Consider the following 12,609-nt stretch of genomic DNA (forward strand, 5'->3'; position numbering starts at 1 on the left):
CACAGAAATCAAGTGGCCGCATCAGTGGACCCACAAGTGCTGGCAGGCGGGCAGCTCTTTCCCTGACCAGTGAGGCCTTCACAGCTACATCCAAACCCTGGGGCCACCCCTCGCCCACCGCAGCTGCCTCCAGAGCTCCCCCAGCAGCCCCCAGTCCCTCCTGGACTCCTAAGGGGTCTCAGCCTGCTTATCTTACTTTTTTCCATTATAAAAACAGCGACGGGGCTTCCCTGGTGGCGCAGTGGTTAAGAATCCACCTGCCAATGCAGGGGACACGCGTTCAAGCCCTGGTCCGGGAAGATGCCACGGAGCAACTAAGCCCGTGTGCCACAGCTACTGAGCCCGTGCGCCTAGAGCCCGTGCTCTGCAACAAGAGCAGTCACTGCAATGAGAAGCTCGCGCACCGTAACAAAGAGTAGCCCCCACTGGCTGCAACTAGAGAAAGCCAGCGCGCAGCAATGAAGACCCAACACAGCCAAAAATAAATAAATAAAAATTAAAAAAAAAAAACCATCGACAGGAAAAACTTGGAAATGCAGAAAATAAAAGAAAAAATGCATTTCCCAGAACTTCCCCTGCCCCTGCAAAAATAACCTTCTAGCACTCAAGGAGGAAGTCCCACCTGGATTCCCTGGGGCACCTACCAGAACAGGGGTGACTTGGGGTGGGGGAGGCGCTCCTGACCACCCCCTACCCCCTGCCCCGCTGAACCTACTGGCACTGGAAGCCCTCCACCATCGGACCAGATGAACATCACCCCTGCTCTACCATCAGACTGCACCAACATCACCCCTGGCAAAGCCAGCCGCCCTCCACCTACGCCCAGGGTGGCCTGGAACTCTCCACACACTCCCCTTCCACGCCTTTATCTGCGTGGCCTCCCACTCCCCCCACCGCCCAGACCCAGGTGTCCTGGCAACTCTGGCACCTGCACTGCAGCCTCTCCTGGCTCCATGGATCCCAACCTTGCTCAAGTTCCAGAGGAACGGGCCCCACCTGCAGCACCAGAGGGAGCCCAGCGTCCAGGATGCCCAGGGCTCACAGGCTGGGTGGCCTGGCAGACCTACAAGCGGCTGAAAGGTGGAAATAACTCCTGCAGCTCACCCAAGCCTCCCAACATTTTGGTTTCAGTTTCCATTCCTGTAAATAGTAAGCAGAGAAGTCGGTAGGCAGGAAGTGGGTGTGGATTGGAGGCAGGACTCACCATTCAACACCTGGGTCCTCAGCCCTATTGTGTGACCCACACTGAGTGACCAGGGCCTGGTCCCTAACCCCCACCCCCAGTGACAGGTAAGGGACCGCCCCCAGCAAGCCAGCCCTAAGGACAATGGCCCTGTCCAGCACTCATTGTGCTCACAGAGGATAAGCAGGCAGCCCAGAAGCCAGCAAACCCCCAACAGCTCTCAAAGCCTTTGCCCCCGGAGCTGGCAGAGACGCCAAGCATCGAGGTGTGGGCTGTCCATCTTGGTAGTGACCATGCCCTGCTAATGGTTGGGGGCCCTGGAGTGACCTCTGACTGGGCCGAGGTGGACAGCTGCCTTGCCTGCTCTCCCTACCTGCCTGGACAGGCAGGACACTAGAAGGTGACCAGGGTTCTCTGACAAGGCTTTTTTCCCTGTTCTGTTGGAAAACACATCAGTTGCTCTCAGCAGCCCTGGGAAAGCCCCTCACACAAAATTAAAGGGTGATGGGGGGACAGCAAGCTTTGCTGGAGGGCTTCCCAAAGGCATCAGTCTCAGGAGGTGCCAGGCACAGGACATGAGACTCAAATGAAGTTCTGATTTTCTCCCATTAATCTGTCTCATGTCAATTTAATTCTTAGACAAACCAGAAGGACCTAGAAGGGTAGAGGAAAACTTCCTCCCCGACCATGCTAGGCCAGTAAGACCTCAACCACAGCTTCCTTCCAGGGTACTGGTTCTGGCTCCTCAGTTCAAAAATCCCTTCTCTGCCAGTTGCTAGCTGTGTAACTCTGGGCAAGTTACTTAGCCTCTCTGTGCTTCAGTCTTGACATCTCTAAAATGGGGATTGATGATAGCTCCTCCCTCAATATTTAGCACAGGATCGGGCAAATCATAAGTTAGCTGATTGGTTTTATTTGTGTTTTTAGTCTCTGAGGTCCCAAAGACCCCTCCTCCCAAGGCCCCCTAGTCAGGCAGATGTTCTAGTGACCAGGGTGGGGAGCCCTGGCAGGTGGGAAATTCTGCCTGGACACCAAGAGTTCAGCCATGCTATGATTCACTATCTGGACCAGGAATCAATGATAAGAGTGGACACTCAGCTGCCCACCAAGCTCCTCCCAAAGGGTTAGAAGCAAAAGAAAATCAATAAAAAACTGACAACAAAAAGCGGCCACCTCTCCATACCTCTTACAGTCCAAAGAAAGCATCTGTAACATGAGCACTTTGTACAAATACAGCAGAAACAGGATCAACCAAAGAACTGGGGGTGTCCATCTCATCCCTGCCTCAAAGTGCACCTTCTTTGGTTCATTCAGCAATTATTTATTGAGCACCTATTGTGTTCCAGGGAGCATACAAGAGACTTGGGATAAAGCAGTGAACAAGAGAGCAAATGTCTCTGAAGCCCCACCCTGGTATGGTCCAAGTGCTACCAGGACAAAGAGCCTGGGGAAGTGCAATTCAGAGCGAAGGGGAGGGGTGAGCACAGTTTTCAACTGGGTGGTCAGAGTGGGCCTCCAGAAGAAAGGAGACAGTTGAGCAAAGACTGGAAGGAGGGTATGGGGGAGATGTGCTGCCCTCTGAGGAAAGGTGTTTTCCAGGCAGAGCGAAAAGGCAGTGCAAAAGTCCTGCGCTCAGAGCATGCCTAGTATGTACTAGGCGGGGCAGGGAGACAGTCCAAGGCCCAGGACACCGAGAGAATCCAGGACCGACCAGAGTCCACAGGTGAGGCCCACCTGACACGGTTCTACCTTCATGCACCTACCGGCCGCCCCTCACCAGGAAGGGGCCTATGCAAGCTGTGGGGACCCTTCCCCCACCAAGTGGGCCTAGGATACCGCTACTATGCAGCATCCTCTGAAATCCTCTAAGACTCCTCAGCTCAGCCCAACACTTCCCACTCCCAAGGGAGAAGGAAAACCCCCAAGTTCTCTCCAAGAAATGAAACTAAGATTCTTTAAAAAGTGACAGATGCCTCCAGCAAAGGGCCAGATAAAACTGTATTTCTAAGAATAGTGCTTCTTCTAGAAAGAGCTCTTTAGCCATAGAAGACGTCACTGCTGGCCTGCGTTGTCTGCTGGCCAAGGTCTCCATTTCTAGGGAGGGAGGTGGGACTTAGCTGACTGCCCCACTACCACCAGCTCCACTGGGCTCCCAGCCGCATCAGGGCCTTACCTGGTACAGGGGCTGCAGGAAGCAGCTTCTGTCCACACTGGCTGCAGAACTTCGGGGCTTCCTCTTTGGAGATATGCCGGCAGGAAGGACACTCCATACCTCCAGGGAGGGGAATTCCTGAGGCTGGCATGCCTCTGCAGATCTGGAAGCAAGAGTCCCGAGGCAGCCAGTTTTATACCCCACCACCTGTCATATGACCACAGTCTTGCTTCAGTTTCATTTTCTGGGAAAGTGAAATTGGCAGCGGCCTAGAAGTTCTCCTTGCTCAACTGAAAACCAGCCTGATCACTGCCCCTGAGGCGCTCCAGCCTGCCTCATCCCAACCTCCCCCTCTAACTCCCTCCTTGTCTGAGCCCTGAGTGGCGCCAGCCCCCACTTCCTTTTCTGCTGCCCCCACCAGGCTTGCTCCTCCCAGCTTCCTGAACTCTCCATCACTCAGTGAGTCTAAAAATTTCCCCGCCCAGCTGAGACTGGGAGCCAGGTCAGCTGAGCCAAGTGAGTGGAGACTGGGGGTAGTGGCGGAGCAAGCAGAGACACAGCTTGTGCAAAACCCAGAGATAAGACATGGGGTGGGGATACCTGCTGCGTGCCCCAGGCAAGGGACTCAGACTCTCTGTGCCTCACTGCAGAAATGCTGGCAGCAAATGGCTGAGTCAGAGCCTGCCAAAGGAACCAGCCTGCACAGGGCAGCCCAGGGCTATAGGGCTGGCAGTCAGGATTCCTAATAACGGGGCCAGTGGTCAAGATTTCTAATAATGGGGAGTGCCATCTGCTAAGCCTGCACTCTTCTCATTGACCATTTGGCCCTCAGAACACCTTCTGTGGGAGTGGCAGCAAACCAAGGTCAGGGTCATGCCAAGGCCAGGACTCAGGCCGAGAACATCCAGCCTCCAGGGACAACTTAGTGCATCCATGGTGAGAGTGGAGACAGGCGTCTTGGCTCTTGGGGAACAAAGATTCACCGGCCACCCATTTCTGCTGGCTTCAGATCCAAGAACTCTGCTGGAGCAGTGGTCAAGTCAGCTCCTTCCCCAGCTGGGAGGGCACCCAAAGGGCCCTCATCAAGCAGCGACTCTCTGCCTCAGCCCTTCTACCCGCCCCTGCATCCCATTCTCATTTTCGCTTCATCTGCGGCATGGGTGCCCCTCTGCCACCACCAGCTTGGTCTCCCTGATGGTGGGCTCTTGGTGGTGGGGGTGGGGGCGAGGGCTGGGCAGGGCCTGACCAAAAGCACTCAGTGTGCACAGTTATCCTCGGGGCCTTGGTTCCCACCTCCCCTCTCCCCTCTCCCCTCCATACGCCCCCCCCCCAAATCAACCACCATAAAGCAACCACCACTGTCGTCTGGGTACTCTCTCACTAAAATACTCTCAATGACTCCCCTGGGCCCAGGCCTCTGTCTGAAGCTGTATTCCCTCTCCCCAAAGCTCTGCTTCCCCACAGACCAGAAAACTCACAGCAAGGATCAGAATTCCTCACTCAAGTGTCCTATTGTTTCTCGCCAGCACCAGGGGCCTAAGGGCAAACGCGAGGGCCGGCACCAACACATCTCTATTCAATCAGTTTCCTGACTTTTCCCTTCCCCTTTTTTCCAGCCACATTCCGCCAACCATCACCAAAGAAAACCAGGTGGTGGCCCCCACCATCCTCACACTCCCCCATTCTCAGCCCTCCCCGGCTTCCCCCAGGGCCGCGACCCAGTCGCGGCTCTCAAGGCCAAAACCGGCGAGGTGGCAACCTGGCCTTTAGCCCCTGACCACGGGCAGCCCCTGCTAAGTCGGGAGAACCCTGCGCTCTGGGCGGCTCGGTGATGTGGGCAGTGATTCCGTTCTCCTAAAAGTTACCATGAAATAAAGATATGGGCATTTTTCGCAACATCACTTTTCCGTTGTTGCAATTAATGAAAGCGAAGGATTCCGTTCCCGGGTAGAGGTCCCCAGGTCTGCCCGTCCCGGTCCGCTATTATGCGCCGCCGCGCCCCCTCCCCGGGCAGCGCTCTCGGGTTCAAAGCCCGACCGGCGCTTCCTCGCACGGGGTCCTTCGCACTCGAGGCTGGGCCCCCGGTAATGTAGCTGGGGCCCGGGGAAAGCGCGCTGCCTCCGCCAGGCCCACCTGCTGCGCGCGGCCGGAGAACAGGGTACGCACGGTGCCGCGCGGCGGGGCTGGACAGGGAACCTGCGGCGAAACCGAAACTCAGCGCCGCAGGAAGGGCCGGCCCGGCGCGGACGGCGGCCGGACGCGGCGCATCAGGACGCAAGCGGCGCTCCCCGGCAACGCCTCGGGCCGGGCCTCCGCGAGCGTGGCCCAGACCGGCGGGGACCCTGATCCGTGGGACCCTCTCGCACCCAGGGTACCCGCACTCCGACCCGTGAGACAGCCCGTACCCACGGGAACTTGCGCCCCGCACTCACGGGACCCGGCATCCCTCCCTGTAAATCCGCCCTCCGCCCGCCAAGACCCGCGTCCGGTGTCCCTGCGCCCGGGCCTCGCAACTGCGAATCCCCGCCCCGCCCGCCGCCTCGCACCTGCGCCGCTCCCGCGCCCACGCCGCCGCCAGTCCGCGCGGTTTCGTTTCTCGCGTCCTGGGTCCCGCCCCTCTGCCCGCTTCGGCCGGCGCAGCGAGTTTCGCTCGGGTGTGGCCGTCGAGTGGCGCCCCCCAGTGGACCCGGCGCCTGGCCAGGTCATCCGCCGCAGAGGAGGCGCCTCCTGCCGCTGCGCGCGCGGGGCGGGAGGCGGAGGGGCCCTGATTCCGGCCGGGCAGAGGCTGGGGTTCGCACGTGGGCCTACCCCAGCCGCCCCCACGCCGCGGGCCGAGCCCGGGCGCGCGCATCCCCAGTCCAGCCCCAGCCCCTTGGACAATGTCCAGGACCTTGCGAGCCAGCGGCCAGCCTGGGAGGGGCCCCGAGGACACGACGAGGCTGGTCACTCAGCCGAGCTTCAAGCCACTCGGATGCAAGGTGGAGGTCACCTGCCGCATCGCATCGGGGCTTTGTGTGGATTAAGTGACCACAGCGGCCCACGCTCAGCCTTGTGTTGGTCACTGATAACCTAGAGGCCACCGCCCCGGCCTGCCTCTGCACCTCAGTTTTCTCATCTGTCAGGCTCGTAATCCGGCCCTAGGGCTGTTGGAGAACTACTATTACAGTGAAAGCTGGTGTTCCAGGCCCCGGGCAAAAAGTGCTTGATGTACATCAGCTTATTTACTCCTCACTGCCGTCTCCGCTCCCAACCAGCCTGAGAGCATTTGTGAGGAGCCTAGCTCAGGCCCATGGGGTGCTACAAATGCCAGTTAGGATGAGCATCATTGTTACATTAAAAGGGCCCAGGGGGCTTCCCTGGTGGCGTAGTGGTTGGGAGTACGCCTGCTGATGCAGGGGGCGCGGGTTCGTGCCCTGGTCCGGGAGGATCCCTCGTGCTGCGGAGTGGCTGGGCCCGTGAGCCGTGGCCGCTGGGCCTGCGCGTCTGGAGCCTGTGCTCCGCGGCGGGAGAGGCCGCATTGGTGAGAGGCCCGCAAACCGCAAAAAAAAAAAAAAAAAAAAAAGGGCCCAGGGCTCCCACCCACCTCTCCAACCATTTCCTCCTTTCCCACACCCTCCAGTCACACTGTCCTTCCTCTGGGCTGGGAACAGCAAGCTCCGTCCTTCTTGGGGTTCCCCTCCTGCAGTGCCTGCCCCTTGCAGGGCTGGCTTCTCCCAGCCATTCAACCCCAGCATCTTTGCGCTCAGGCAGTGCTTAGGGTTTGGGGGGATGCCAGCAGAGCTTGGCTGGGCCCAGCAGAGTGGGGACCTGTGGACCCCGCTGGTGTGCACGTCAGAATTCTGGGCCAGCCCCAAGGTGACAGGGAGTCGCTAAAGACCAACAGAATACCGCGCTGGGTGGGGTCATCACACGGCCTGAGAAAACACATTTACCTGCCAGGTGCAATATCTTTCATTTTAAAACCCAACACAGGGACTTCCCTGGTGGTCCAGTGGTTAGGACCCCACGCTTCCACTGCAGGGGACGCGGGTTCAATCCCTGGATGGGAAACTAAGATCCTACATGCCGTGCAGAGTGGCCAAAAAAATAACAAAGAAAACCCAACACAGCCTTAAGGAATTAAAATTCTTCCAGTGAGAGACTGAGCCCTGCAAAGGGAGGCGACTTTAGGCCATTTTAATGCCACCAGGGGATCTTCCCTCCACCCTCTTCTCCGTGTCCTTGTCCACTCCTTAGAGGAATCATGAAACAGTAAAGGGATTTTTAAAATCCAGCCTTAGAGAGAGGGTGGGGTGTGGGGGGGATCCGCTGTCCTACCTTCAATTTAGTTTGTGGTTCAAGATAAACGTGGAACAATCCAGCAGGATTATCAGGCCACCTCCTCTACCAAGTCTTCCTTCAGCCTGTACAGTCCAGTATAACCTGGCTGCCCAGAGCCATGGCTGTAGCATGCACTCCCAGGCGTGGAGTTTGGAGTGACACCAGCACACTCACAGCTCCAGAGGAGGAAGCTGCTTATAGCAGGAGGCCTCAGCTTCCTACTTTCTGAGAAGTCAGTATGTGGCGTGGTCAGTGCGGTCATCCTGTTTTGACAGGTGTTCCAAAGTAGACAGAGGTTCTGGACGCCGCCCACTTCCAGGTGCTGAGGACCTATTTGTAAGTGACCCTGTCAACATGTCATCTAAACCAGAAAGATGCTTAACAACCCAAAGAACCAAGTCAAAACACACATACCACATCCAATAAAGACCAAGAAAAGATGGAAAAGCCAGTATTAGTAGCCCATCCTGAATACTCACAGAGAAATCCCCTCACATTCCCTAGTCTATATCAATGCAATAAATGTATGCATTGAAACATGCACACAATTTTTAAAAATAAAAAAATAGTATAACATTAAATAGTATATAAATGTAATATATGATCTAACGTAATTAGAAAATACAAAGACAGTGGTAGATGCAGTTTACTTTGCAGAGCTGAGCCAGGTGCAGAGAGGAGGGTGGAGGAGGATGGTGGGGTGGTGGGATGAAGGAAGGAGGGTACGAGGAAGCCAGAGGGACTTGACGAAAGGTTTCAGATGGCATCACCTCCAGCTTTGTCCCTAAAAAGATGGTGCTGTGGACACTGCGGGCTTGAATCTGGACATCCTCTCTTCCTGGCCTGTTGTTCACAAAGGGCCCGGGCTCCTCCACATAGAAGATCTGCTTGGGAAAAGCCTGCCCGGTCATTATTCCCCAGGTCAGCCGCATGACACAGCAGGGGAGCCCCTGGACTTAGCCCCACTGCCCGTCCAGCCAAACCCAGCATAGAATATTTTCCTGGTCCCTTGGACATTGGAGCACTTGAAATTTCCTCAATCTCATGCATTTGTAGAATGGATTCATTTGGGCCCCAAACACACGTTTTGGACGGTCTTGCTCCTTGCCCGCCTAACTTGATAATCCTGGGGTCGTCTGCAGAAAGGACGCTCTCTGAGGCACAGTTTGCTGGGAGGATAAGTGTGGTGAGAGGCTGGAACGAAGGGCCTTGTGTGGGTTGCTAGGGCAGGGACGTGGTTCTGCTCCGGACGAGAGCATCCAGCCGTCTCAAAGCAGGGCCTGTGTGACCAGGCAAGCTGAATAGAATGCTCACATTAACTCCAGAGCCGTGCAGAACAAGAGGGGCTTGTAGTTCTGGGCTTCGTTCACATCTACTTCCCAGCCTGCCTCCAGATCTTCATTTCAGCTGTTTTCCCCACGGAAAGACAGCAGTGAGACTCAGCAGTTAAGTGTCTCACTAACGGGGCTTTGGGTTCTATGTGGTCGGGGCAAAGTTTGGCTGGTAGGAGTCAGGTTTCTGGGCCTGGGTATTCTTGACTGAGGATCATGCTCTTTGGACCCTATGGAGTAGCTGTTCCCGAGTCAGATGTCCCCCAAGTTAAAACACTGGGGGCCAAAAATTCAGTCCTCTGTCAGCACCAAATGAATTCATCCACCTTGGGCTGCAGGCCTGTCCAGACAGAAGGAAGAGCAGCCGGTAAGGAGCTATGTTTCCTTTCTTGTTTAGGGAGGCAGGAGGGGCAGGAGTGAGAAGAAGAACGTAGGGGATTAACTTCATGGCTCCCACAACAGCACCTCCCTGTATGTGTGTCTCTGTCTGCTCTTCTTATAAGGACACCACCCAAGTCTAGTATGATATCATTTGAATGTAGCTAATTACATCTGCAAAGACCCTATTTCCAAATGAGGTCACAGTCACAGGTGCCTAGGATCAAGAATGTAACTCTTTTAGGGAACACAGTTCAACCCCCTACAGGCACCAGCTCCACGGGCTTTGCCAGAAGTCCTCTGAAAGATTCAGCTGTCGGCACTGCACAAAGATTCGTATGATTTGGATGAACTTGGGTACTCCCAGGGGATTAAAATTATTTTAAAAGTGGGGAGTGGAGAAACATGCCGCGGAGCAACTAGGCCCGTGAGCCACAACTACTGAGCCTGCGTGTCTGGAGCCTGTGCTCCGCAACAAGAGAGGCTGCGATAGTGAGAGGCCCGTGCACTGTGATGAAGAGTGGCCTCCGCTTGCCACAACTAGAGAAAGCCCTCGCACAGAAACGAAGACCCAACACAGCAAAAATAAATAAATTAATTAAACTCCTACCCCCAACATCTAAAAAAAAAAAAAAACAGGCCCAGGCTCTGAACAACATGAGGCTTCCTAACCATTTTAGATTTGAACATTCTAAACCTACATCATCTGACACAGCAGTCACAAGACACAGGTGGCATTGAGCACTCACGTGTGGCTGGTCCAAGCTGAGATGTGCTGTGAGTGTACAGTTCACACTGGGTTTCGAAGACTTAGTATGAGAAAAGTAATGTAAAATATTTCATTGATAAGTTTTATATAAATTTCATGTTGAAAATATTTATTTTAGATGTTATCAGTTAAAAGATATGTTAATTTCACCTGTTTCTTGTTACTTTTTTTTTTACATCTTTATTGGATCTTGTTACTTTTTTTAGTAAAGCTACTTGAAATGTTAAAATGACCCATGTGGCTCACACTGGGGCTTGCATTGTATTGCTGTTATTGCATTGTCTGTTGGACAGCGCTGTTCTACATCACCACCACCATCATCAACATCATCTGTGTAGTCAGGGCTCCACCAGCTGCTGTAACAAGGGGTCTTCAGAGCTTACTTCTGGCCCATGTAACGGTGCTGGCCAGGGCACAGCCCAGTAGGTGGCCTCCTTCACTCCAGCTGACCAAAACTCTGTCCCTTATGATATGTGGCATCACCAGGTCCCCCAGAAGCTCATCGCCATGCCAGCCAGCCAGAAACGGGGAAAGCGCTCGGAGGAGGGAGCACGGAAGGCTTCTATTGGCCAGGTAAGAAATGGCACGCACACTCCCCACGTACTGTATTAGTCTACTAGGGCTGCTGTGACAAAGTACCACAAATGGGGTAGCTTACACAACAGAAATTTACTGTCTCACAGTTCTGGGGGTTAGAAGTCTGAGATCAATGTGTCATCAGGGTTGGTTCCTTCTGAGGCTCTGAAGGAGCATCTGTTCCAGGCCTGCCTCCTGGATTCTGGTGGTTTGCTGGTGATGGCTGGCATTCTTTGGCTTGTAGAAGCATCACCCCAATCTCTGCCTTCATGTTCACATCATGGTCCCCCTGTATACGCATATCTGTACCAAACCTGCCCCCGACCATTTTTTTTTTGACTGCGTGGTGCAGCTTGCAGGATCTCAGTTCCCGGACCAGGGACTGAACCCGGGCCATGGCAGTGAAAGCCCAGAAGCCTAACCACTAGGCAACCCTCCCCTTTTTATAAGGACACAGCCATATTGGATTAGGGCCCACCCTACTGCAAGTATGCACTTAACTAATTACATCTGCAATGACCCTAGCTCCAAATAAGCTCCCATTCTGGGTACTGCGGGTTAGGACTCAACATATGAACTCTGTGGGGCCGGTACACAATTGAACGCACAACAGACAGCACTGACTTGGTATCAGTCACGTGGCCACACTCACTACAGGGGAGGCAGGGAACTGCAATGGTGTTGGTGATGTCAGTGCCATAAGCACCATGCCAGCCAGTGGTGAGGAAAGGCTCCAATCGACTGTGTCATCATCAGTACAGTCACATGGATTCCCCGGTTTATAGACCAAGGCTCAGACAGCTTGTCCGGCTGATGAGAAAGGATGATGGAACCCAGCCCTGCATCTTCTGACACCAAGTTCCAAATTCTTTCCAGGCAATTCTCCATACTTCTCTCTTTTTTTTTAATTTAATTTTTAAGTATACATCAATGTAATGTCCTTTGAAATATTAAACCATACAGATATGCTTACTGTCAACCCAAGAAGTAATCACAGTTATGAGTTTGACGTTTATCCTTCCAGAACTTTTAAAAACCTCATACATATATCATACCATCATTTAGTGGGTGTGTTTACACAAATGGTATCTTAAGATGGGTATCACTCTGCAACTTGCCTTTTTCACTCAAAAATCTGTGAGTACCTACACCAATTCATTCCTTGAATGTTCCATGGTCAAGACACTTAGGTTGCTTTCATTTTCCAAAATTGCTAACGAGGTTGTGATAAACATCCTTGGTCAGCTTCCCCGGAGACAGGCTTGTGTTTTGCTAGAGTGGCTTCCTAGAAGCAGAGCTGCTGAGTCACAGATGGTGAGGGTTTTCAATGAAATTGGTCCCACCTGTGTGTATCAACTGGCTACATTGTGAATTGGATGATCTCTGGGGTCCAGAATGGGTGGGCTCAGAATGTGGGCACAGGCCAAAAAGGGACCACAACTTCCATCACAGCTCTGGCCAGGTGTGGCCCAGCGGGCAGAGCTTCAGGACACACTCACCTTGTGGAAAAAGAGAAACTGTCTGAGGTAAGGAAAGGCTGCCTTGGGGCTGGCGGTGAACCGTTTAGCTGGCTGGTCAGGGTCCTGGAAGGAGAAACACCAGAAGATGGAGGACAAGGAATCTGAAAAGACTCACGTATTATGGGCAGGCTTGGACCCTTGCTCTGCTCAGATACTGGCCAGGGTGGCTTGGACAGAACACTGGTGGCTCTATGGCACCGCATCCAGGGCCATCTGCATGGTGAGCTCTTTCTCAAAGAGTCTAGGAGCACAACCTTCCTCAGCTAGGATTTACCTCTAAAAATTGATGGAAGTGAAATTTAAAACAGGCAAGTCCCTGTATGGAGAGCTTGCTAAGTAAATTATGACGCATATAGAATAAAATACCACGTAGCCATTGA

General features: G+C 54.0%; 1 protein-coding gene across 6 annotated transcripts in view; it reads right to left on the reverse strand.

Moving 5' to 3' along the window:
* Positions 1-5,994, reverse strand: part of RNF213 (ring finger protein 213) — a 112,253-nt gene extending 106,259 nt beyond the window's left edge. For 4 of the 6 annotated variants that reach the window (XM_067715834.1, XM_067715832.1, XM_067715830.1 and 1 more), the window contains exons 1-2: positions 5,882-5,994; positions 3,357-3,498 (exon numbers count right to left, since the gene is read on the reverse strand). In XM_067715834.1, the coding sequence (XP_067571935.1) occupies positions 3,357-3,486 (130 nt within the window). In that variant the 5' untranslated portion in view covers positions 3,487-3,498; positions 5,882-5,994. Of the gene's footprint in view, positions 1-3,356; positions 3,499-5,468; positions 5,547-5,881 lie in introns of those variants that run through there. The other 2 variants (XM_067715831.1, XM_067715835.1) reach the window with 2 other exon arrangements.
* Between the last annotated feature and the right edge of the window lie 6,615 nt (positions 5,995-12,609).

This window comes from Pseudorca crassidens, chromosome 19 (genome assembly GCF_039906515.1).
Source record: "Pseudorca crassidens isolate mPseCra1 chromosome 19, mPseCra1.hap1, whole genome shotgun sequence".
NCBI lineage: Eukaryota > Metazoa > Chordata > Mammalia > Artiodactyla > Delphinidae > Pseudorca > Pseudorca crassidens.